Raw genomic sequence first — 24,153 nt, forward strand, 5'->3', positions numbered from 1 at the left:
CACCAAAGCTGGATTCTTTTCAACCTAAAGTCCCTGATATGTTTCCCCCTGCCTTCCAAGTCCAGCATCTGTCTCTCCTCGTCTTCCAGCGCTCATTAGAAAGAACGATATTTTGCTTTAGCTAAGCCACATCTGATGTAAGTGAGACAGTGTGGATCTTTTAAAGCTACACTTGAGTTGTGTTTCTATTCTAATTATCAGAGATATTTAAATCTTTCTGTATTGGGCTTTTCAGCAATGACTTCATCAATCATGTCTTTTAAGATTCAAGTGTTTATATTGCAGTTTGTGGAGACAGAGATACTGACATTTTCTTGCTTCAAATACAGGTTAATTGGACAAATGTTCAGGCTCCTGGACACAGTCCTGCTTAAAGCTTTGCAGCAAACAGCTCTTCATCTTAATTTGTAAGTTTCATCTTTACATGTGCCTCAACATTTGCTCCCCACTTAAAGTCTGAATGTAGGATAAATGTGTAATTCATCAAGATTGCAAGACTACGCGTGTTCCGATTGATTTTTATTCGGTCTGATTCTCTGCGGCGCTATCATCTTGTATAAACATGTGCTGAGGCACAGAGGAACACAACCCCATAAAGATTTCTTATTTATTTACAGCATGCTGACCCTGCATGATCTCACCCCACCTAATTAATATTCACATCACACCTGGGGTGCTTCCTGCTAGAACCACAGCCCACTAATAGTGACCACTGGGAACTTCCCATTACAAATGGCTTACTGATGAATTATAACTTTTTGAGAAGTTCGACTGGAAAATATGTCCACTTCAGAGAAAACAAATCACTTTATTTTTGTAAAGTGTAAGATCTTTCTTAAAAAGATTCCAAATAAATACAGATATAATATGAAGCTTCTGATTTGATGCTCTAAAAATATAAAGCAACACCAAAAATGTAAATTTAGATATAACCCTATACTTAGAACTTAGTCTAAGACAGGTTGAATGCAAATTAAATGGAAAGGTAGAACTTAATGACAAAGTCATAGATTTAAATATACTATTAAAACATGTTTTTCAAATATGCAGGATTTTTTGGACATTTTATAGACTGAGAATTATAGTAATTAGTTAGTCGCAGCCTTGTTTTTATTTCTTCCGTCTGATAAATGTTCGTCTTTTTCTTCTATCGTGAATATCTACATTTAAAAAAAGTAATATTATTGAAATTAAGCCGAGTTCAGAGAAAGTTTTCTATTCAAAGAAGAGCTTCTCACCACACAGAGAGACCACAGCGCTGCTACTCTGATCCAAATGATTCAAACCAGCTGAGTGCAGGCATCCAAAAGGGCATCTAAATTAAACTGCTGCCTCGCTGCTAATTGAAGGGATTTACACACTTGTTTAGGAAGCAGTGCTAATCAGAGCTGCATTCAAATGAGAGGAACAGGCAATAATAAAAAACTAAGTAAAAGGAAGAGTTTGTGTAGCACCCCAAGGAGTATTTAGGCTGATAAAAGTTATTTTTGGTGATGTTATTTGATCTAAAATTTGAACCGGATGTTGACAGTTGCTGAAAATTAAACTGTAATGAAATACAGCCATTTCTGTCTTGAAACTCAAACGCAGTTTCTTTACAAATTCATGTAAGGTTGAATTGGTTTTGGGTGTCCTGTTAAACCTACAGTATGTCAGTATTTTTCCTCACAAAGAAGAAATGCACGAGAACTCACAGCAGTAGCTTCTCCCATCTTTGACTATATTCCCATAGCATATTCTTACTGCCTCATTAATTTATCCAAGTCATTGTTTGTAGTAAAATGAAAGCTATACTGTACCTGCCTGAGCTTGAAATTATTCTTTCACTTCCTCTATTCATCCAAAACATCCATACATATCCATTCACAACACGACAGGCTGTGGGTCTGACTCTGAGGGCTTCAGGAGAACTCCTCAGAATGAAAACAAAGCTGTAAATAAAGGTGCCAGCTGCTCATGTTCATTAATTTTCTTTGAGTTTCTGGTTTCCCTGTCAAGTCATAATGAAATTCATAGTGGAAGGTCACACACCCAACAAGGTTTTTCAGTTGTCTTAATTGTCAGAAGCTTTGCAACAGGAAATTATTTGCTAAAATGTCTCAAGACACAGAGGTTAAAAAATGAATTATCTGCATTTTAAAAGGATTTTCTGTTGAAAACACATTTTTAAAAGATATCTTTAATCATACAGTGACTGAGAGTAGGTCAGAGCAAGGTATAACAGCTAGTAGATCTCAGTTCTTTGTGTTTATTGACCAAATAAGAGGGATTTGTAACTTCCAACACTTTATAGAGAGTGCAATAAAATAGTACCATAAAGTTAAAAGGTAAAATAAAAACTAGGTTCAGGAAAAGGTTTTTGTGGGTTATATAACACGACCGTGTGATTTTTGTTAAAAGATTGTGATCCTGAGTCAGGCATTTATGCAATCTGATTTCTGAAGGACAAAGATTCTGCTTATATTTGCTCTAGAGAGTTGCATGTATGTATAATTTGTATATAAGCATTTTGTGCCTAAACGGTTAGAATGCAAAAACAATGTGGAGAGCATCTGGACGAGCCAAGGACGGGACTGTTGGCTATCAAGATAGCTAGCTAGCTAGCAAGAGTCATCACGGTGAAGCAGCCGAGCCCTCTTGATAAGTGAACTTTTGTCACCTAGCCAGCCAAATGTTGTTTGAAACAGATTACTGTAAGCACCGGTAAATTAGTGTAAATATTACTGAATGGGAAGTAAATTAGTTGACTATTAAGTATACTGGCCGTACAAGTAAAAAGCAGACACAACACAGTAGGAACTGGTTATTTACCAATGAGTGATAATAACTGATAAATTGATGATATTATTATATGTAGAATGGCTTCGGCTACAAAGTCTGGCTATGTCTGGGGACAACCTTAGAAAACTAAGAGCCTATAGGCTACGCCCAAATCTTTTAAATCAAAAACTAATCATTAGGGTGGTACAGATGTTTTGTCTCAGTTCTTAAAACTCAATGATATGTACGCAAGCCATTTGTTTTCTGACCTACCATGTCTAAGAAGGCATTCTCCAGGGTTCTGTACTCTAAAGACGTCTTGTTGAAGAGGTCCGCAGAGAAGTTCATGTTGGTGACACGCAGGCTGAAGAACACCACCAGCTCTCTGCCTTGGCTGGCTGTGGTCATGTAGGGTGTGGTCACGTATCTCATTGGAGGTGGGGCTGTGACACTGATGGTGGTATGTCGCTCACCCACAGGTGTGAAGCCACTCCCCTCCTCTGGCAGCTCGTTTGCCTCTGTGGCTACTACATCCATTTGATCCAGCTCCACAGCCAGGTCCCTTACAACCTCATCAATGGCATCTTCTGTCACTGAAGGTGGGCTGGTTTGGCTTTCACCTCCTTTAGGCACTGCCCCTTCCAAGTCTTCATCGATAATAATGACAGACGACTCTGATTCCGCCTCTGGCTCTGAGCCATCATCCTCTGAAGACTCAGGAGCCAAGGGGATTACAGATTCCTCTGCTACCTCAAAGAGTCCGGAGTCTATAGTCGGAATGGGTGCGGACACTTCAGACACAGCAATAGAAGTTGCCGGAGGTGTAGGGAGGACGTCTGAAACTGGTGCTGCCGTTACACTGATGTCTCTCTCTGGGAATAAATCACTTTGTTGTGTCTCCTGCAGCAAGTCTTCTGTGACTTTGGTGCCCTCTGATGTGTCGTGGTTGTCTGGAGCTGTCACCTCTTTGAAATATCAGGTAAAAAAGGCTGAATTAGGTTAGAGTGTTCACGAAGGATTTCCACAAATTACAAAAATGTGCCTGCTGAGAGAATTATACATAATACATTCAAACTGCTTCACCCTGAATTTTAAGTTGGAATTCCCACTTTTGCACTGAGATGATACGTTAGATATTTCTCCTTGGTATTTTAGATAATCCAGAAATCAAGCCTGACAATCAGGAATTCATTGTAAACATTGCTACAGCATGTATCATACTATCTTTCAAAATGAACAATTAATGAAGAGTCATATGGTTCATGGTTCTTGCATTTCAAATAAAGAACAAGAAAAATCAGCAGGCATGCAGCCCTGAAAATACAATATTAATATGTCAAAGGATCTCTAATTATCTGCTTAAATGTCAGTGCACAACTATATTAACATAATCTACTGCCTTTAATCGCACAATAATTCGTATTCCTCACCTGCAGCATCAAAAGCAGTTTCAAACTGTGGATCACTATTTGACATTTCTGTAGATGGGGCGGCCCCAGTGTCACTGTCCACTTGTGTGTCTACGCTTTCAACATCCTCAATAATGGGATATTCATGCTCAGGTTCACCTACATCTTCATCAGAAGGTTGGATGTCTGCTGGTATGATGGCTAAGTTATCTTCCTCATGTGGCCGGTGATAGTCCGGTTTGACTGGTGGAAGAAACTCGTTATCTTCAACAACCTGAGAAGTATCCTCTCTGAAGTGAAGATTTTCCCTGCCGTCCAAGGGGTAAAAGATTTTAACTGATTCAGCTGGCGGTTCAGTAACATCATCTTCTGGTTCTAGTTCCTCAACTATCCCCTCTTCTGGATTTGGCTCTGGGACATCAACTCCTTCCTCTTCTGGTTCTGGGACATCAACTACTACTTCCTCTTTTGATTCTGGCTCTGAAAGCCCAGGTAACTCTTTTGTACCTGGTGTAACATGATCTATGCCTTCTCCTGGTTCTGATGCTGGATTCTCTACTACCTCCTCTTGTTCTTGCTCAAAGACATCAGCTGTCTCTTTTCCAGCCTCTGGTGGAGGTTGTGGTTCAGCAATGTCCACGGGCTCTTTCTCTGGTAGTGGAACCACTTCCTCTGGTTTTACATTTACAATTACATCCTCCTCTGGTTGTGTTACATCTGCTACTTCTTCTGACTCTTCTGCTGGTTCTGCAGCTATCTCTACAACCTCTACCACTTCTTCAGTTGAATCCTTTACAGGCTCCTTTGAGTCTGCAGCCTCAACTACCTCATCTCCTGGTTCTGCCACTTCAGTTTCATGCCCCTCCTGTTTTGGTGCTAATTCTGGTTCAGATGCTGGTGCTGATGCGTCAAACACACCTTCACCTGGCACTGGAGTTTGGTTAACTTCTTCTTCTTCAAAAATCTCCACCACGTCCTCTTCCGATTCTACAGCCTCATCCTCTGGTTCTAAAACCTCAGCGACCTCTTCTTCTCCTTCTACAGGTTTCAAAACATCAGCTGATTCCTCCTTAACTAACTCTACTTCCAATTCAGACACTTCAGGTACTGTTTCCTTGGAAACTTCAAATACTATTTCTTCTGGTCCTGTGGGTTCAACCACCTCATCTTCTTGTTCATAAACCTCATCTACATCCCCAGCAAGTTTTGAATCGTCTTCTACTTCTGTAGCTTGTTTTGAAACCTCGTCATCTTTTGCAGGTTCTGGAAGTGGATATGGCACCTCACTTATACCTTCTTCTGGTTCCCGATTTACCTCTCCTGTAACCTCAACTATGTCCTCATTTAGTTGCAAAACTTCCACTCCTTCATTCAAAATCTGAAATGCACCACTGTCTGTTTCTGCCTCTGGTTCATATTTTTCTGGCTCTGAAACCTCAACTGGTTCTGAAATTTCAGGGAGCTCTGTCTCCTCTATTTCTTCTGGTTCTGAAGCTGCTACCTCATTTTGATCTTCCACCACAGACTCCTCCTCTGGCCCTGAAACTTCAGCTATGTCTTCCTGTTCAGCTACTTCTTCTGGCTCTGAAACTTTGGTAACATACTCCTCCTCAGCAACTGTTTCTGGCTCTGAAACTTCAGCTACATCTTCCTCTTCAGCTACTTCTTCCTCTGGCTCTGAATCTTCAGCTACATCTTTTTCTTCAGCTACCTCTTCTTCTGGCTCTGAAACTTCAGCTACATCTTCTTCTTCAGCTACCTCTTCCTCTGGCTCTGAAACTTCAGCTACATCTTCTTCTTCAGCTACCTCTTCCTCTGGCTCTGAAACTTCAGCTACATCTTTCTCTTCAGCTACTTCTTCCTCTGACTCTGAAACTTCAGCTAAATCTTCTTCTTCAGCTACCTTTTCCGCTGGCTCTGAAACTTCAGCCACATCTTCCTCTTCAGTTACTTCTTCCTCTTCAGCTATGTCTTCTTTTGGCTCTGAAACTTCAGCAACCTCCTCCCCTGGCTCTAAATCTTCAGCTACATCTTCCTCTTCATCTACGTCTTCCTCTGGCTCTGAAACTTCAACTACATCTTCCTCTTCAGCTACGTCTTCCTCTGGCTCAGAGACTCCAGCTAACTCTTCCTGTGGCTCTGAAACTTCAGCCAAATCTTCCTCTTTAACTACATCTTCCTCTGGCTCCAAAACCTCTAATTCCCCTTCCTCTGCTTCATAAATTTCAGTTTGATCAGGTGTTGGCTGCAGAGCCTCAAACTCTTCTTCATCATGTTCCACCACTAATTCTCTCTCTGGTTCTTGCAAATCAACCTCAGTTTCCAACTCAACACCCTGAGCCACTGTTTCCAAGACCTCATCAGGGTCATATGGTTTGGGGACACCCAATTCAGCCACTTCCTCATCTGGGAGAGCATTAATTTCTTCATCTTCTTGAAGGTTTACTATTGGCTCAGTGGGCGGCTGGTCTGTGAAACCTGAAAGAGTTGTTATTGGGAGTCCCACATCAGACACTTCCTCTCCGACAGGAATTGTAGTTAGTAATATTTGTGTGGTGGTACTAACAACATCTAAACTAGGATTCTCACTTTCCTCATCGATGGGAGTCAGGTCTTCTTCTGATATTAAGTTGGGAGACAGACTGATATATGGAGCATCTGTATCCAGCTCGAGCATCACAGAAGGGGTTGGGATATAGTCTCTCACAAGTTCACCAGTTTCATCGTGATGAATGGTTTCAATCTCGTGTGTAATGATCGGCAATTCTTCTACCTCCTCTTCCTCATTTGACGGCTCGGGCTCACTCACATAAATTGCCTCTGACTCATCAGTAATATCCCCTGAGTCCAGGGAATGATTGCTGCTCTCCGCCATCCCACCAGTCACTGCCGTCGTCTCATCATCTGGGACAGCCGTGGGATCTAGCAGGGTCACAAGGGCATTTTCCTTCTCCATGGGTGTGAGGGGAGCCACTAGCCGAGGTTTATCAACTTCTGGCTCATCAGTGAAAACTTCTAACTCGTTATGTGAATCGGGCTCACCGGACTGTAGAAAGATGGATGTATGACATTATTAATGCAATTTAAGAGGTTGCAATAGTTGTCATTTGTCAGTGAAATTGCATTTAATGTTACGCAAAGTATTTTACAACCTTAACTTAGAAATATTTAATTCCAAGAGCTCATGTTATTCAGGGTTGGTATCAATAATACTTTAATTTTCGGGTCCGTTAGTTTCCATCTAATTTCTTAAAAAGGAACCAATTTCTAACTATAAATTCCAAGCAATCTGGTACTAATTAAAGGGAAAAGGGTAGACAGTGTATTCTAATTAGGTCTAATTAATTGCTTGCATAACCAAAATTCTTTTAGTCAGTGCACAATAGGTCAGCTGAATATTCAAAAACGTAAAATCTGTCTACAGGCAAGCATATGGCACAATATATCAAATATAGAGAATAAAGTTTCCAATAATAAATTAACATTTTCTTGAGATTCAATACATGTTTGAATTTTGCTTTAAAGAACTTTTAAATTGTTAATGACTGGAAAAATTATGTCAGTCAACATCTGCTTATAAACTCAACTCAATTCTCAGAACACTGTTTAGGGATATATTTTAATCTAATCTGTCAATTGTAAGAGCCTTTTTGTAGTGCAAATCCCACTGAGAATCAACACCAAATCTGCAGCTCTCCGCTTCTTATAGCATTAATTTATCTCGTTTTTCCTTTTTCCCTGTTAGTGTTAGTATGCTAGTAATTAATGTTATACACAAGATACTACAGACTCCTCACATACTCTTTTCTCAGTTATTTCATTCTCTATAACCACAACCACCACAAAAATAATCAAACTTCTGTATATCTTAATATTCTCCTTTCCCGAGTCTAGTTCCAGTAGTATGTATAAAACCTCTCACCTCATTCACTACTTCTACTGTGGAGGTTGCGGTCAGTGCTGGTAGGAGGATTGCTTCTGTCAAAAAGAAAGTAGCACAATGCATTTTAATACTTGAGAAACATGAGTTGGATTAAATACCATAAATAATTCACATTTTCCCGGCAGTTTGCTGTAGTGGATAGTTGGGATATTCCAGATAGCTGTAATATGCTGCAAACCGATTACATTTACTGCATTTTGCATTTAGTAGAAGTGACAGCATAAAAAAAAATCAGTTCAGAGATGCTAACACTGTACCTGGTTCAAAGTTAAGAGAGTCCAGATCGATTGGCAGTGAGGCCTCTTCACGCAAAGCCTTGGTCATCATTTCCCTGAGGCCAGAGTTGACTGAAGACTCCGAGGTGCCGGTCTCCGTTTCTGAATTCTCAGAGGTGATTTTGGGTGAATTAATCTCAAAGACGAGAGAGTAGTGCACTGAGATTCCTCCGGGCCTGAAAAGGAGATAATATCTCTGTGATTCAGAGCTCCGATTCTTCACAGAAACTGTATTGATCAACTAATCTATATCAGCCCTCTCCAGATACAGCCCTACTGTTATGGTGCTTTTGTCTGTGTCACAAGTTCTGTAAATGTTAATAATAACTTTGGATTAAAGGGATTCTGACTCTCAGCAGGAGCTGCGGAGAGAAGACCTCAGTTTAACACACAGCTGGTAATCAACAAAGGTAATCAAAAGTCATGTGGTGCTGCAGTAAAGAGAGGCACACTCAGAATGCTGGCCATGAATAACTTAAACTTTTTTTTTTTTTTTTTTTTTTTTTTTTAAAAGGAGACTGCATCAAAGCCTCATCAATATTCTGCACAGCTATCGTCATCAAGAGAGAATAAGCTGATTTGCTGAGATGTGACTCTGATTGGAATGGGATGGTAGGAATTTCCATGCTTTTGTGAGAACTGATGACTGCCAAACAAAAGCACTTCTTCATTAGGTTGCAGTGGTGGCTCTGCATCTCACAACATCCACTGCATCACTTTATTCCAGACTCAGACAGCTCTTTGTCTGGAGTGGACCTGATGGTGTTTAGAGTCTATGAACACACATGTTGTCTCCACTCTATAGACAGCTGGTGTCCTGAATTTCTGATCCATTTTAGGCTTTCTTCAAGGTATGCTCCCTGATGTTTTGGATGCTTGCTACTGTGTGCTGAGTGGAGTCACAGGTAGTATGTGTTTAAACCCACTTCCTGCTGTTGAATATGCTCCACCTGTTGCCAAATCATGATGTCACCCGGCATCTATTCTAAGCATCTAAGTCAAGCTTTGTTCTTACTTCTGCTCTGACGAAGGCAGGCGGTGGAGGCACGTGGGTGCAGCCCACACATTAAAGGCTTTTTAACTTTTCAAGCAGGGAAATGTGCCTTGAACATTTCTTCTGGGGAGATCAACCTTCCTGAATACAAGCAAAACAGCTTTATTCTTTCCCTTTTGTCTTTTTATGTGTACACCTTGGTTTCAAAGATCTATTTTCATTTATCTGGCATATGCAGAGCTGTACTCTTTTGGCTTGTTTCCTCATCCTTATTGTCTGATTTCAAAACCTCCTTTTCCCAGGTGACATCAGAGTCCCACTTATTAATATTTCGCTTATTAACAATGACTACTTGTAGTGTGGACAAACTGCAATTCTAATGAGCTTTTAAGACCTCTTTTACCTATTAGTTTTTTTTGTATATATATGGTTGTTAAAGTTATGGCAGATTTCCTGTTTTCATTTAACAAGCTCTGACAAAGCCACTGTATACTTCATGCTGAGCCCCAAACAGGCGGCAGACACAGTTAAAAAAGACAGTGGAACATTTAGTAGCTAAATGGACAGATATTTTTCTTATGAGTCAAAGGAGATCAAACCAGAGCTAAAAGAAGAGTGAACATTAGACTTAAAACTTATTGAAACAGTCCATTTATGGCCTTAAAATCAAAACAATGAGCTAAAAGATGCTAAAACGCTGGGGGGAACTGCAGAGTCAGGGTCATCATTTTCTCTAGCTTTATTAGTACAAGCTTTCCTTTTTACAGTACCCAAAGCCATTTGATCTAAAATATAAAAATAGTGATTAGTGCAGCTAAGTGTTGTTTTTAACTTACAACTGACTGAATCACAGTTTTGAAATTTTTGCACTGTGGTAAAAAACTCACTGGACAAAAATAGAAACAACTGTTTTGGTTAAATGTACAAATATTTTCTGGATCAAAATGTGTTGTCAGCAGAAACATATTCTTCCTTTCTTTCTTCTTCTTTTTAAATTGAAATGAATAGAGTAAATAATGACAGAAGTTGACACTAAATGTGTTTCTTTGTTTTGTGAGAGCTGGAGTCTGGCAGACTAAAGCAGAAGGAGTTGTGAATCCTTCATAAGATTAGAGGACGAGCTCCCGCCGAGGCCTCGCCTCCGTGTTATTGGCCGTGACAGCGCCAGACACCACAGGGGAAGGCAAATTAACGGGGGGAGCAGCTTGACAATTACTGTATCCACAAGTCTCCCTGTTTCACTGCTCACCTGCCTTCTCTGATAATGAGAGGGAAGGCTGAGTGATTTAGAAAAAAACTTTGGGGATCTGCACCATATAGCTTGTATTAACCTTTAATGAGAAAGAGATTCACAGGCCAAATATCCTCTTGTCTCAGCAGTCATTTGGTCCTCACAGGCCACTCTGACATTTCTTCTTTGTGTTAAAAGTCTTGGGTAAAATAATCCATGTTTCAGTGTCTGTCTTGGATCCAAATAAATGCTGAGCTGCATATTGGCAAGAACCTGCACAAACACACAAGGGGAGGTGGATACAACAGGGAATGTTTCATTTACCCGTCAGTGTCCTGCATCTCGCTTGCATTGGGCAGAAGAAAAGAAGGTTTAATAGCTGGAAATAAAACTGTAACAGGAAAAAAAACAGGAAAAGGAAGATAAAATGGAAGGAATGAAAATGTGCCAGTGTGTCGCTCAGATTCTACACATGACTAAAGCATTTGAAAACTTCTAGTCTGCCGTATTTCTTTACAGCATGTAATATCTTTGACAAAAGATGCAACAATCAAAGCTGAACCATCTATAGTGATAAGTCAATGAGTTTAACAATCAAAAGCTCTGTTAATGCTTCATCAGGACTCTGTGGATCTGATGTTTGATTCAATCCATGAGATTAAAGTGACGTAATTTATATCCGACAAGTCTGGTAGAAAACATTCATGACATATAATCTTTAAAATCCAAATTTCATTGGTACAAACTTACCCAAAACCACTTACTCCACATTGAAATGTCAAAATATAACATCTGTCTGTCATGTCTTGTCAAGCTACCTACTAGGTCATGTTTTTCAATGTTTTCATTATTTGGATTAACTTCCTGTTTTATTTTGTTACTCACCTCTCCTCTCATTTCACATCCCCACTTCCTGCCCTTGTGTGTTTCCCGCTTCTGCGATTACCTGCCCCGCCCTGTCCAATTATCCCTGCCCCCCTCTGTGAATTTAATTTGTGTGCACCCTGCTCCTTGTGCCAGTTTGTCTTTGTACCTTGTGTCAGACGTTGCAGCATTTTTCTGTGTTAGTGGTCCTGGTCTTTTAGATCCTCATTTGTGTTTTTTTGACCTTGTCTTTTGCCTCGCCCTTTTTTGGATTGTTTGCTTGTCTGACTGTCTGCCTGTGTATCGAACCCTTTTTGTCAAGTAAAGACTTTTGATTCTCCAACTGAACTGTCTCCTGAGTCGTGCACTTGAGTCCAACATCGCTGTGTACCAGTGTTGTCACTGACTGATGTGCTGCCTGTGTGTTTTTGTACTTTCTTGTGTCTCCTTGTGCCAATTCTCTTTACAAAACAACTAAGACATGTTAGAATTAGAGTTTTAGTATATTTCATATATATATATATATATATATATATATATATATATATATATATATATATATATATATATATAAAAACACATATATATATATATATATATATATATATATATATATATATGTATGTATATATAATTCAAATTTAGTTATTGTATCTGTATGATATCAGTCTAATAATCAGATTAAATTGCCATCTTATCATTTTGTTTTGGTTTGCCATGACTATTCAGTAGTAGACAAATTTCTGTTGCCTTTTGGTTCCAGACAATAAAGTTTCTATTGTGTTCTATTCTATTCTAGTAACTGACATCAGTCCTGGTCATTTTCAGTTGACTCGTAAGCTGTAGTAGCAGCTGTTAGGAACTGTTAACATGATTTTCTCTGGCTATTTTTCCAGCTCTGGCACAGTGATTGTTTTTCCAACTGGAGAAATACACTGATCAGGGGCATCGGTGGCTTAGTGGTAGAGCAGGTTCCCCATGTACAAGGCTGTTGCCGCAGCGGCCCAGGTTCAACTCCAGCCTGTGGCCCTTTGCTGCATGTCACTCCCTCTCTCTCTCCCCCTTTCACACTTGTCTGTCCTTTCGATTAAGGGCTTAAAAAAAAAAATGCCCCAAAAAATATCTTAAAAAAAAAAAAAAAAGAAAGAAAAGAAATACACTGATCAGCCAAAACATTAAAACCACTGGCAGGTGAAGTGAATAACATTGATCATCTTGTTACAGTGAAATGTTCTGCTGGGAAACCTCTGGGCCTGGCATTCATGCGGATGCTACTTGATGTGCTTCACCCACCCAAACACTCTTGCAGACCAAGTAAAAACCCTCACAGCAACAGCACTGGTAGAAGGTTGTTGCCCCCCCCCGCAGGTCTGCACACCACACTACAAAATCTGCTCGAGAATGACCCCCCCCCCCCCCCGGCAGGTCTGCACAACACACTACAAAATCTGCTCGAGAATGACCCAATGTATGGGACAAAGAGCTCAAGGCCTTAACTTGGCCTTCAAATACCCTAGATCCCAATCTGATCGAACATTTGAGGGACGTGCTGTTGCCCCACAGGTACCCCCGATCCACTGTGGGTGCTCCTTGGACCGGACTTGGCTCTCACCTGTTAAGGCATGGACACGAGACGTCTGGAGGGTGTCCTTTGGGGTGTGAGGTGGGGTACAGGCATGTCCCCAAGATGTTTGATCAGATGGGGATCTGGGGAGTTTGGAGGCCAGCTCGATGCCTTGAGCTCTTTGTCTCGTTCCTCAGACAATTCCTGAGCAGTTTTTGTGGTGTGGCGTGGCGTACTGTCCTGTTGGGGGGCCACTGTTACTGAGGAGTGCCATTGCCATGGGGGGGGGGGGTACCTGGTCTGCACTGGTGTTTAGATGGGTGGAGTGTGTCAGGTGGCATCCACGTGAATATCAGAGCCCAAGGTTTCCCAACAGAACATTGCATTGTAACAAGATGACCAATGTTGTTTACTGCGCCAGTGGTTTGAATGTTTTGGCTGACTGGTGTAGATGTTAGCAAGCACCGAACCAGATCTATTTGATGTAGGCATTGATTCAGAAGTTTGGAGCCAGGCCAGTTCAACCAATAGTTACCTAAATAAAAACTGGTCTTTGGATACATCAAATCAACTTTCCTGATGACATAAGCGAAACCAACAACCACTATCAGATTCTGACTATTATCTTCTTAATTCTTATTCTAAAAAGCCTGAAAAGGCCTGAACCTACTGAACCCAGTGAGAGAGGCACAGACAAAAATATAAAAACAGAAATCGGTCACGTTAAGTAATTGCTATTGTCTAGACTCAATACTTACCATTAGAGTGATTAAATAATCACAGCCTTTACATTTTCGCCACTTAAGATTCGAGAACTCTTTTGAAAATCATATTAATTGTTCTGAGATACCAGAAATAAAAAAAGTTTGTCTGACACAAACTTTTAACTTCCCCCATCTTCAACCAATGCTTCTGTATTTATTATTTAGAAAACTATATCTATGAGGAATGTGTTGATCTGTTTGTGTCAGGAGCAACTAACACCAGTAAAATATGACAACACTGCAGTGTTTCCTCTGTAAATGACTTGTGGCAGTGGAGTTTGGGAATAATCCCAATGACAACCAGCCTCTCATCTATTCAAAGGGCTGTCCGCGCCAAACGATCTGCTCATTTAAAACCTAATGAAATTATCGGGGCTCAGTGGAATGTCTCGCCGCCACGGTGGCCACAGTGAAGATTTGATTACGCATTAAACCATGCATCCCTGTTCTCATCAGCTCACTCAGAAAGTCTAATGCTCCGATGTATGTTTCATGCTCAGGACTTACCTGATTCCCAGCACATGGATGGCTTTAAATCCTGGAAGTTTGTCAAAAACATGCTGCATCTGTAATAAGAAAAAGTACGTTTTATTAATACCTAAACTATCAGTCAAGATGCTTCTCATCACCATCGCCCTCCCTCTGCAGAGGCCAATGTACTTAACTCTGAGCTGTCAAACAGGTGCTTGTTTTAATAACTTGGCAGGGTGCCAATATGTTGTAGGGGGAAAAAGGGACTGTATGAATGGGAAACCCTCATTGATATCTATCTTTGGGACAGTTAAGCACCTGGACACTCTTATGACATAATCGTCTTTACAGGCTCTGTCAGGTAACATCCTGCTGTGAATCGCGTGCAACTCTAAATGACCACAATGCTTTTCTTAACAGTCTTTCAGTGAGGAAAAAACATTGAAGGACTTCACTTCTCAACAGAACTCTTCTGTTTTAGGAGCATGAAAAAAAAAGAAACACTGGCAGAAAGAGTGGATTGTGGGTAATCTCGTCCCTTTCTCTGGCCCTGACCTTATGGCCTGCTGGTGTAAGCTTCTTTACTATCAGGACAGAGTGAAGAGACTCATGTGGACTGAGGCAGGTGGTGACTGACATGGTGGAAAGAAGGGAGCTGACAGAAGACAATGCTCCTAACATTACACAGAAGAGGGAGGAAAATACTGTTAATACTGCTGTTTTGACCTGTACAAGTTACTGTATGATAACCTGGCAGTTATGTTTCATATCATCTCTTCTATACTACCTCTTTACAGTATGTGCTATATATAAACTTTAGAAGTAGATGCATATTTTACAACCTACGTACTTTTTATTGTTTTGTACAATACATGACAAACTTGAATTAATCTGTCACTTTTAAATGCCACTACTAATTAAACTGTTGTTTGGAATGTTTTCTAAGATTTTATTTCTTTCTGCAGCTGTGTCACCACCACCTGTGATCTATCTCAATGTTTTTAACGATCGATTCTGCTTCAAATTTTGACTTGAACAGGTGGTTACTTTTCTTCCAATCACCTTGTATGGACCTCAAACACTTCCAAAATAGTGTTATTAGAGTTTGTACATAAAGCCTTGATAAAAGACAGATGAGGCTAGATTAGATGTAAACATGTCCAGACCATGGAATAAGAGAAAGAGTACAAGAGTCCTACCTGGTCCTGCAGGTGGTGAGCCAGGTCGATGTATTGAGGGGAGTCTGGATCGTCCAGCAGCTCTCTGTAACCCGGATCCACCAGGTCAATAGTGAACTCCACAATCTGCTGCACTGGACTCTCAGGGACCACGTTAGGAAGCTCTAAGTCCTTCAGGAAAATAAACACGAGTCAATGTCGAGGAAACAATGGAAAGAAGAAAGTGATCTGGTCTGTGAAAAACAAATTTCACTTATGGAAATGCGTTGTGTTGACTTTAGAACACGGCAAATCAGATTTAGCCTTGTCTTTTTGGTAAAAGGCAATCAAAGACAGGCCAAGTTGGTAAAGGCACTGTATGTTTACTGTGTATATGTTTACTGATGTCACTTTCAAAGTTCTTGAGTGGAGCTGCCAACTCAGGTGAAAATGTTCCACAGGTGCATCAATATGAACAACCTCTTTCACATTGCTATATTATTTTCACACTGTCATTTGATAAATTGTTAATATAAAAATATATTAATATATTAAGTGAAAGTAGATCAGCACCAAAATCTATCAAATTTAAAAGCAGACAAAAGAAAATGTTTAGTTTTGCTTCTTTTTTTTTGGTGGTTAATGGTTTCTAATCAAACAAAAAGAAAGCAAAACTCTACTTGCAGACATTTGTGGATTAAATGCAGCGTAAACACAAATCACAGCATGATCTGTCATTTACTTGGCAATCATGTCTCTTTCTGAAACAAAAACAGTCAGTTTTTGAAATTCCACTGGAAGCCAATGGAGTTGACAAGGATACCTGAGTTTGTCAAAGAAAGAGGAAAGGACAGTCAGAAAGAACCAGAAAAAAGGACTAAGGGAAAAAATGGGAAAAAAGGAAGAAAAGAAAGCTACAGGGTTCCCACGCATTTTTACTAATGAACTTTCAAAACTTTCTATAACTTTTCCACAATATTTTAATCAATCAATCAATTAATCAATTTTATTTATACAGCCCAATATCACAAATCACAATTTGCCTCACAGGGCTTTACAGCATACGACATCCCTCTGTCCTTATGACCCTCGCAGCGGATAAGGAAAAACTCCCCAAAAAACCCCCTTTAACGGGGAAAAAAAACGGTAGAAACCTCAGGAAGAGCAACTGAGGAGGGATCCCTCTTCCAGGACGGACAGACGTGCAATAGATGTCGTACAGAACAGATCAGCATAATAAATTAACAGTAATCCGTATGACACAATGAGACAGAAAGAGAGAGAGAGAGAGAGAGAGAGAGACAGAGAGACAGAGAGAGAGAGAGATGCAGGTAATGACAGTAGCTTACAACAACATTATTGAAAGTAATAATATTATAGTTATACTTCTGGCTACTGTGGTACAATATGTTGAAAGTATGTATTAATATCTGGCAGTATACATGTGTGACAATAGTCATATGTGTATAATGACAGTAGAAGTATGACTAATGATGGCAGCAGCAGCAGGAGGCATCTGGCAGGACCACGGCAGCAGCACAACCACACACGTCACGCTGTCCAGGCACCGCTGCGATATGAGTTTTACCCAATTTCCCAGATATATCAATAGGTTAAAATTGGTTGGACCTATATAGAAATACAGTCATACATTAAACACATACTTTCCAGGCGTTTAGGGATAAGCAAACTGTCATGCTTGCAAACTTTATTCATTAATTCGACATTCCTGTGGCTAGCTACCTTCATATGTCAACAGCCCAGACCAACACATGTAGGTGCAGCAGACTCCAACAAAAGATATTTATCCATCAGTAATGACTGTCGCTGGCATCATTTAGTGATTTACCATACTGATAGTGAATATTCATAAATCTCATGTGCCTCAAATCTCAGTGTGAGACCCTTAGTCACCCCTCTAAACTGCAGCTTTTAGGCATTTTCTTTTGTCTGTCCTTATGTAACAACATGTTTCTTTCCCTCAAAAGGGGGCATGGCCTTGGCAATGACCCAATGACAGTCAGGTCTATGGCTACAACTGGTCACTCAGCACAGCACTAAATTTTAGAATTAGCAATACAAGGAATGTATTACATGTAATGTTAGAAATAGTTTGGGATTTGTATGAACATATTTTGAACAATAGCCAGAACAATGTATGTTTAAAACATTTCTAAACCATTTCCAGGCATGGAAAACAGTTTTTTTCATGACCGTAGGAATCCTCAAGGTAGAAAAAAAAGATGTTAGTAATATTTGATGATTTCATTGCTTGTGTGGAGTTTTAAAAATGTATTAGCAAAATAACCAATAACTCCAGTCATCAAATAAAAGTAGTGCAGTAAAAATAGCACAACAATGTTTCCCTCTGATATATAATAGATGAAAAAGTCTCCCACAATTAAAATACAGTAAAACTGTTCAAAGGAAAAGTAGTTAATAGCAGTAGTAGGAAATGTTCTTTCCACCTCATCATCAGGACACTAAGATGTCTAAAATGTCCTGAAAGGACTCCTGGGTGCACCTCATAGCACATATAGATAGAAATGTCAGTCAGGGTGTGAATCATGACTCCTCAGCGTCATATTCAATATACAGTTTTCAGTTTGGCTCAAGAATGAGATGTATGGGGTGAAAAGAGTAATAACGTGCTCTTATAGAGTGAGTGAGGGAAATTATTCAGGTAATTCCAGAGGACAGTCAGAGATTTCAGTCCTGTTTGACAAAATGACAGTGTTTTCACCAAACTGCATCTGGAACATCTTTAGAGGAATTCAATGTCAAAACTAAGGTGAGGCTTTTTACCTGTTCTGTAAGAACTAAAATCAACTCCTCCTGTACAAACCCAATCATTCACAGTCAGGCGAAAACAGTAATTATCTGTGGAAGGATGTAATGCACTGCTGCAACCATCTGCAGCTGGAACAAACACACAGGAAAAGCCTGGACTAAACTTTAGAGCAGAAACAGCTCCAGCTGGGCATCCTTGTTACCTGCAGCAGGCAAACTGTCCTCACTGTTAGAAAGCTGTTGGTGAGGCTAGAGAACAAACTGCACAGACCCCATCCTGTGTGGGGAAGGTCACATGATCAATCCCTCAGATAGAGGTATGAAGGCCAAGTACAGTTGTTTTACCTGGACAACTTTTTTGTTTACTTCCACTTTTTTTTAAAGGTTATTACAAAGTTTGCTTTCCAAAGTTACTATTGTTACATTTTTTGGCATTTCCTGACTTCCAGGTAGACACTGGTTTCTGTTAATTTGCCAAAAAAAAACGAACTTTACTGCTTTAGCTCAGTAATCTACAGTGGTAGAAAAGCATGCTCTGTTAGGTAAAATGTATCCTGTGATTATCAAACAAACTCCAGCCTGATGTCTCACCTGCAGAGCAGGAATGTGTCTGTTTCTATTCTCCCTAATTTTTAAAAACTCTGAAGGCATCTTTGTCCCCAACATGATAACGTGCTGCTCTGATTAAACACTGCGAAGAGGGGGGTTGTAGCTAACAATTATTTTCATTATCCATTAATCTGCTGGTTATTTTCTCAGTTCAACTAGTTAAAGTGTCTTAAAACTGTAAAATCATTCACAGTTTCTCAAAGACCACAGTAACAACCTAACTAAAAGACCTACAGTCTAAAACCTAGAGATACTCAATTTCATGTCATTCATGACAAAGAAAAACAGAAAACCTTTTTTTTTTTTTTTTTGGAGAAATTCTTAAGCATACTTACAGAACTAAAAGCAATGGCTGCCAGAAAGTTTGAAACTAAATCTAAAAATTTAAGCTTAGGAATGTGGCTAGTATGAATGTAAAGGAAGTGTATGTGATTTCCGGTTACATAGTTGTAAAACAAACAAAGCCATCCCGTAGTGAAGAAACAAAATAAAAGTCTGTGTTGCTCTTCTTGAATGCTAAGGTTACAGTCTAAACACAGCAGCTTTCTGAGCAGAAAACCACTTCTTAGGGATGACGATAAGCTGAGAAAATCCACAAAAAGGTAAGTGGATGAAAATCTCTGTCTGGTCCACACATACCATCACTGTGTCTTTGAGCAAGGCACATAATCCACTTAACTGCTCCTGTGGAGCTGCTCACGTGTGGACAGTAGATTAGTGCAACTGGGAAAATGGTCAACAGTCATGTCAAGTAAAAATTATTTGTGGTTAATGGGCTAAAATATTTTTAAATAATATATATCTTAGGCTGAGAGGCCATGGATTGTAATTCACTTTTACTAAAATAAACTTTACATCATTCATTTAACCTCTACTGATGTTTAATTTCAGAAGAGGAAGTGCTTGTACTTGAGTGTGACATTTCCAGCCCTCACAGGAGTTACAGTGCCCTGTCAAAAACCTCCTTGAGCTCCTGCCTCCTTTGACTTGTTGCTGTAGATAAGAGCGTCAACTAAATACCTAAAATGTAAATGTAAGTGCTTGCTGGTACCTCCTCGACCTCCTCGGCTGGCTGGGTCTGCTCGAGGCCGGGGCTTGGAGAGGCACTCACAGGGCTGAGGAGGACAGTGGTGGTGCTCACTGTAACCGTTGTGGCCACTGATGGGGCGATAGTCTGAACCTCTGCACCTGAGGCAACATTAGAGTGACTTTTAATCACCGAGTACATGAACAGGGATACTGTGAGTCCAGCTGTCTGAAGAGTATATTCTCATATCTCATATGTCAGGATGCACTGGATCCATTTAAAGTTAATAAGAGTCACGTCAAGGACTTACAGTCTCACAGTTCATTGTGAGAAACATAACACAAGGACAAGACTGAACTTACATGCAATAATAACTTTATACCGGCCCGCGTTCTATATAAAGCACGGTCATGTAGTAGTAAACACAAAATCAATATACATTTCACACTTCATGGTACAAGGACGGAAATGTCATTACAGCACCCATACTATGTCCAACAGCAGCAGATAATGACAATTCAATAAGAACATTATCAGATAATAATAATACCTGCTTTCTCGGGGATCCTCTGCGTCGGTGCCGGAGTCACTACTCTTCTGGAGAAGGAAACAAAAGTATCATAAGATCACTAATTTCAGTATTCATGAAACACATTCACGTTATTCTGAATGTGACACTTTGGACCCTTGAGATCTTCCGGCTTTGTGCATGTTATTTCTATTTTCCCAATAACTGTCAGTCACTTGTAAAAACTTTTTAAAGGCTCTATAAATTAAATAATGTTTGACTGGGCTACCCGTCTTACAGGGTTTGAGGTTATTGTTGCATGTGTCCTCTCCCCTCTCTCTTTCCCCTCATTTCCTGTCATCTTTCTACCATCAGCTCTCAGCATGTTCAAAAATGTCACAGCAACAGCAGCTCAGCGTCATGTTCACATTATCTATATGCATGTAGACAGAGAGTCACTGACTGATGACGTGATTATCTGTCACCCCTACCGTGATGGAGGCCGCCTGTCTCTCATCCTGCTCATCCTCTGTAAACAAAGCAGAGAACAATAATTTACGCATGTGTCAGACACAAACAAACTGTCACTCTACACATTTTAACACTTAGGCAATAATTGTCCACATGATTATCTTGTTTGTGATAATGATGTCATGTGTCAGTGACTGCTGCTGCTGCTCTCGCTGGTAGCCATTTGTTTTTAGATTGATGACTGATTGAACACCTGATTAACTCATTTGTTCACTTGTGTTTTCTTTTTTTCTCCTTTAACCCTGGACTTGAGTTGCTGTAAATGCAATTATGTGCAAAGTGCTTGCTGTGTGTCGTGGTTTAAAAAAAATCCGCTGCAGCCATCTCTGAGGTCTTGAGGGAGTTTTACAACCCTTCAGGCCATAAAAACCCATTAAATCTTCACAGTGCACATTTAAAAATGAGTGTGAATGTTAATGAGAAAAAAAAATCTGAGTTTTTTTTAAAGGATCAGTTCAACCAAATCCCACAATGTATTTATTTTTCTCTAGCATGCAGACAGTCTTGTTTTATACCTGACAACAATGTCCAGTATATTAATAATTTATGGCTAGACCTTTGTAATACTGCCCCCTAAACAGCCTAAATTTTTGATGTCATGGATTCAACAAGGAGCTGAAAATATTCCTCAGAATTTCTTCTCTATATCTGTGGCCATAAGGGATGCACATGGTTAGCAACAATATTCAGGTACACTGTGGCATTTACACCATGCTCATGTTTAATTAAGAGGCCTAATGTGTGCCAAGAAAACATCCCCAACACTATCACATACCTATCAAATACATATTTGTCACAGTAGAAATAAAGACTTCTCAGACCAGGCAAAGTTTTCTATATCGTCTTCTGTCTTGTACTGTGTGGTCTTCCAGTTTGTCTACTTCAAAGTTCCACATGTTATGTGATCAGAGGTGGTCTTCTGCAGAGCACTGTCGTAATGTCTGGTCATTTGAGTTCCTGTGGCCTTCCTGTCAGCTTGAACCAGTCTGGCCATTCTCCTCTGATCCATCTCATTAAAAAGGTGTTTTCACCCACTGGGTGTTTATTTTTCCACACTGTTCTCTGTAAACTTTACGAAAAGTTGTGGTGAAAATACCAGAAGGTCAGTAGTATCTGAGACACTCAAACCACTAACACTCAAAGTCACTTAGGTCACATTTCTTCCCCATTCAGATATTTTGTCCAAACAACAACTAAACCTTTTCATTCATTTTAAGCACTGATTTGCTGCCACGTGGCTGATTATTCATTCATTCATTCATTTTCTGTAGCTGCTTATTCTGTTCAAGGTTGCAGGGGGCTGGAGCTGCCCCCAGCTGACATTATGGGCAAGACAGGTCATCCGACTAGGGCTGACACATAAAGAAAGACAACCACTTATGCTCACATTCACACCTACTGGAAAAATGGAGATAAAACACCATGTAATGTTACCTGCCTGGACCGGCATCTTATTCTGCTAACTTCTCACTATAGCAACATTAGCAACTCTGTTTTAACAATGTTGAAAAAACTTGCATGCAAGCTGAAATTTAAACCTGCTGTTCTGTCGGGAGATGCAGTGACTTAAACCAATGGTGAGTAAGAAAAAGTATAAACAGCACATCAGGGTCCGACATTAACGGTTGCCCGAATGCCCAGGGCAAGTAAAAATAGCCGGCGGGCCAGCAGACCCTGTGCAGACATGCCCGATCGGGCAAGCAGCACCGACTTGGACACACACACACATACCGGACAGCCTCTCAGTCCTTAACCACTAACATTAGCTCATGTACAACACAGGTACCACACAGAAACTTTTACAAAGGGTCATAATGTGCTTCTAGTGACTGTCAAATCGCCAGCAAAAGTTGTTTTAGGAGAGCATACTGCCTGATCTCATGGGACAAAGATCCTCTGAGAAGAAAGATGGTTCACTCTGCTCTGTCGCCAGGAACAAACTGGGAGGCAAAGATCCTCTCTGAGGAAGAGGGTTCGTTTTGCTGCAGGGTTCACCAAAACGTTTTTTTCTTTTAATAAACTGAACAGACATTAAAGAACACACAAGATCCTGGGGAGAATTAATACATATAATACGTTATATGTATTAATTCTGTAAAAATGTACATAGAGACATATAAATAATTATATAATTAAAGATATGTAGGCTATGTTAGGTGGTCAGTGACCCTGACCACTGGCATTGGCAAAAGAACTGGAGTTGGTCCCCGGACGCTGCACTGCGGCTGCCCACTGCTCCCAGTGTATACAGTAGGATGGGTCAAATGCAGAGGTCAGATTTCGTTTCAGTGTATGTAATGTGCTGAGAAAGGACAGTAAATAATCTTCTTCTAATAATAATTTCTTAATAACTAGGAGATAACAAAAGAATAAAGAGATGTCAAAGACTTAAAAAATAAGGGACATGAATCAAAACAACAAGAAACGAGATATATCCCCAGTCATGCACACCCAGTTTTAATAAACTCAATACTGTTTTTCAACACATATTGTTTTGTCTTCATTCAATGTAATTAGCACATATTGTTATCGCGCCATTGGTTTTGGCCTTGGTGCCCCAATAAATTTGTATTTATCAAAGGCCAAAGTGGCTTAGCCCTAAAAATTTCTTAATTCCAGGCCTGTAATCATATATTTCCTCTCCTGTTTCTGTCCTTGGAGGGGCCAGTTGCAGTGTGCTGCTTTTTTATGTGCTGCTGCCTCCATTGGCTGAGCGTTTCTGCTGACATAAGATATAAGTCATGAGCGAAAATATGCACCACACAGCCAGAAAAAGAACCTCTTAGGCAGGGCAAATAAGAATTTAGATGGGGCAAGTAGATTTGAGAAGTACTTAGTAGTAGTAGTAGTACCGGCAGGGCAAGTAGGAAAAAAACCTTAACGCCAGACCCTGTACATATTTGTTAAGTTATGAGTTGAGGAATGTCCTTTAGCTGCTAGGCTAATTTATGCAATGTAAACATGCTTGAGCTTATAGTGGGTGACTAAAAAAAAACAATTGACATGTCTATGAACTGTTACAATTTTTATTGAGCTGAATTTTACACCGTTGTAAAGTTTGCCTTCGGGGCTTTAAGCCAGATAACCCTTAAGTTTTATGAAAAAGATGATGGCTAGGGTTAAATGAAAATGTGTGTTCATAGAATCAGCATAAAGAAACTTACTGCACTTAAGCAGTTACAGTTATTTACATTATTTATGTGCTGTTTTTATCTTTTATGGCCTGAAGCAAAAAAGAAACAGATTCTTCTGTAAT

General features: G+C 39.9%; 1 protein-coding gene across 1 annotated transcript in view; it reads right to left on the minus strand.

Moving 5' to 3' along the window:
• LOC125897526 (interphotoreceptor matrix proteoglycan 2-like) overlaps positions 1 to 24,153 on the minus strand; it is a 70,083-nt gene that overhangs the window by 22,136 nt on the left and 23,794 nt on the right. Inside the window, exons 5-13 of the mRNA XM_049590922.1 lie at positions 20,858 to 20,895; positions 20,409 to 20,455; positions 19,883 to 20,019; positions 15,475 to 15,624; positions 14,312 to 14,370; positions 8,370 to 8,563; positions 8,092 to 8,147; positions 4,191 to 7,215; positions 3,034 to 3,725 (exon numbers count right to left, since the gene is read on the minus strand). Coding sequence (XP_049446879.1) covers positions 3,034 to 3,725; positions 4,191 to 7,215; positions 8,092 to 8,147; positions 8,370 to 8,563; positions 14,312 to 14,370; positions 15,475 to 15,624; positions 19,883 to 20,019; positions 20,409 to 20,455; positions 20,858 to 20,895 — 4,398 coding nt within the window. The remainder of the gene's footprint in view (positions 1 to 3,033; positions 3,726 to 4,190; positions 7,216 to 8,091; positions 8,148 to 8,369; positions 8,564 to 14,311; positions 14,371 to 15,474; positions 15,625 to 19,882; positions 20,020 to 20,408; positions 20,456 to 20,857; positions 20,896 to 24,153) is intronic.

Source organism: Epinephelus fuscoguttatus, linkage group LG11 (assembly GCF_011397635.1).
Source record: "Epinephelus fuscoguttatus linkage group LG11, E.fuscoguttatus.final_Chr_v1".
Taxonomy (NCBI): Eukaryota; Metazoa; Chordata; class Actinopteri; order Perciformes; family Serranidae; genus Epinephelus; species Epinephelus fuscoguttatus.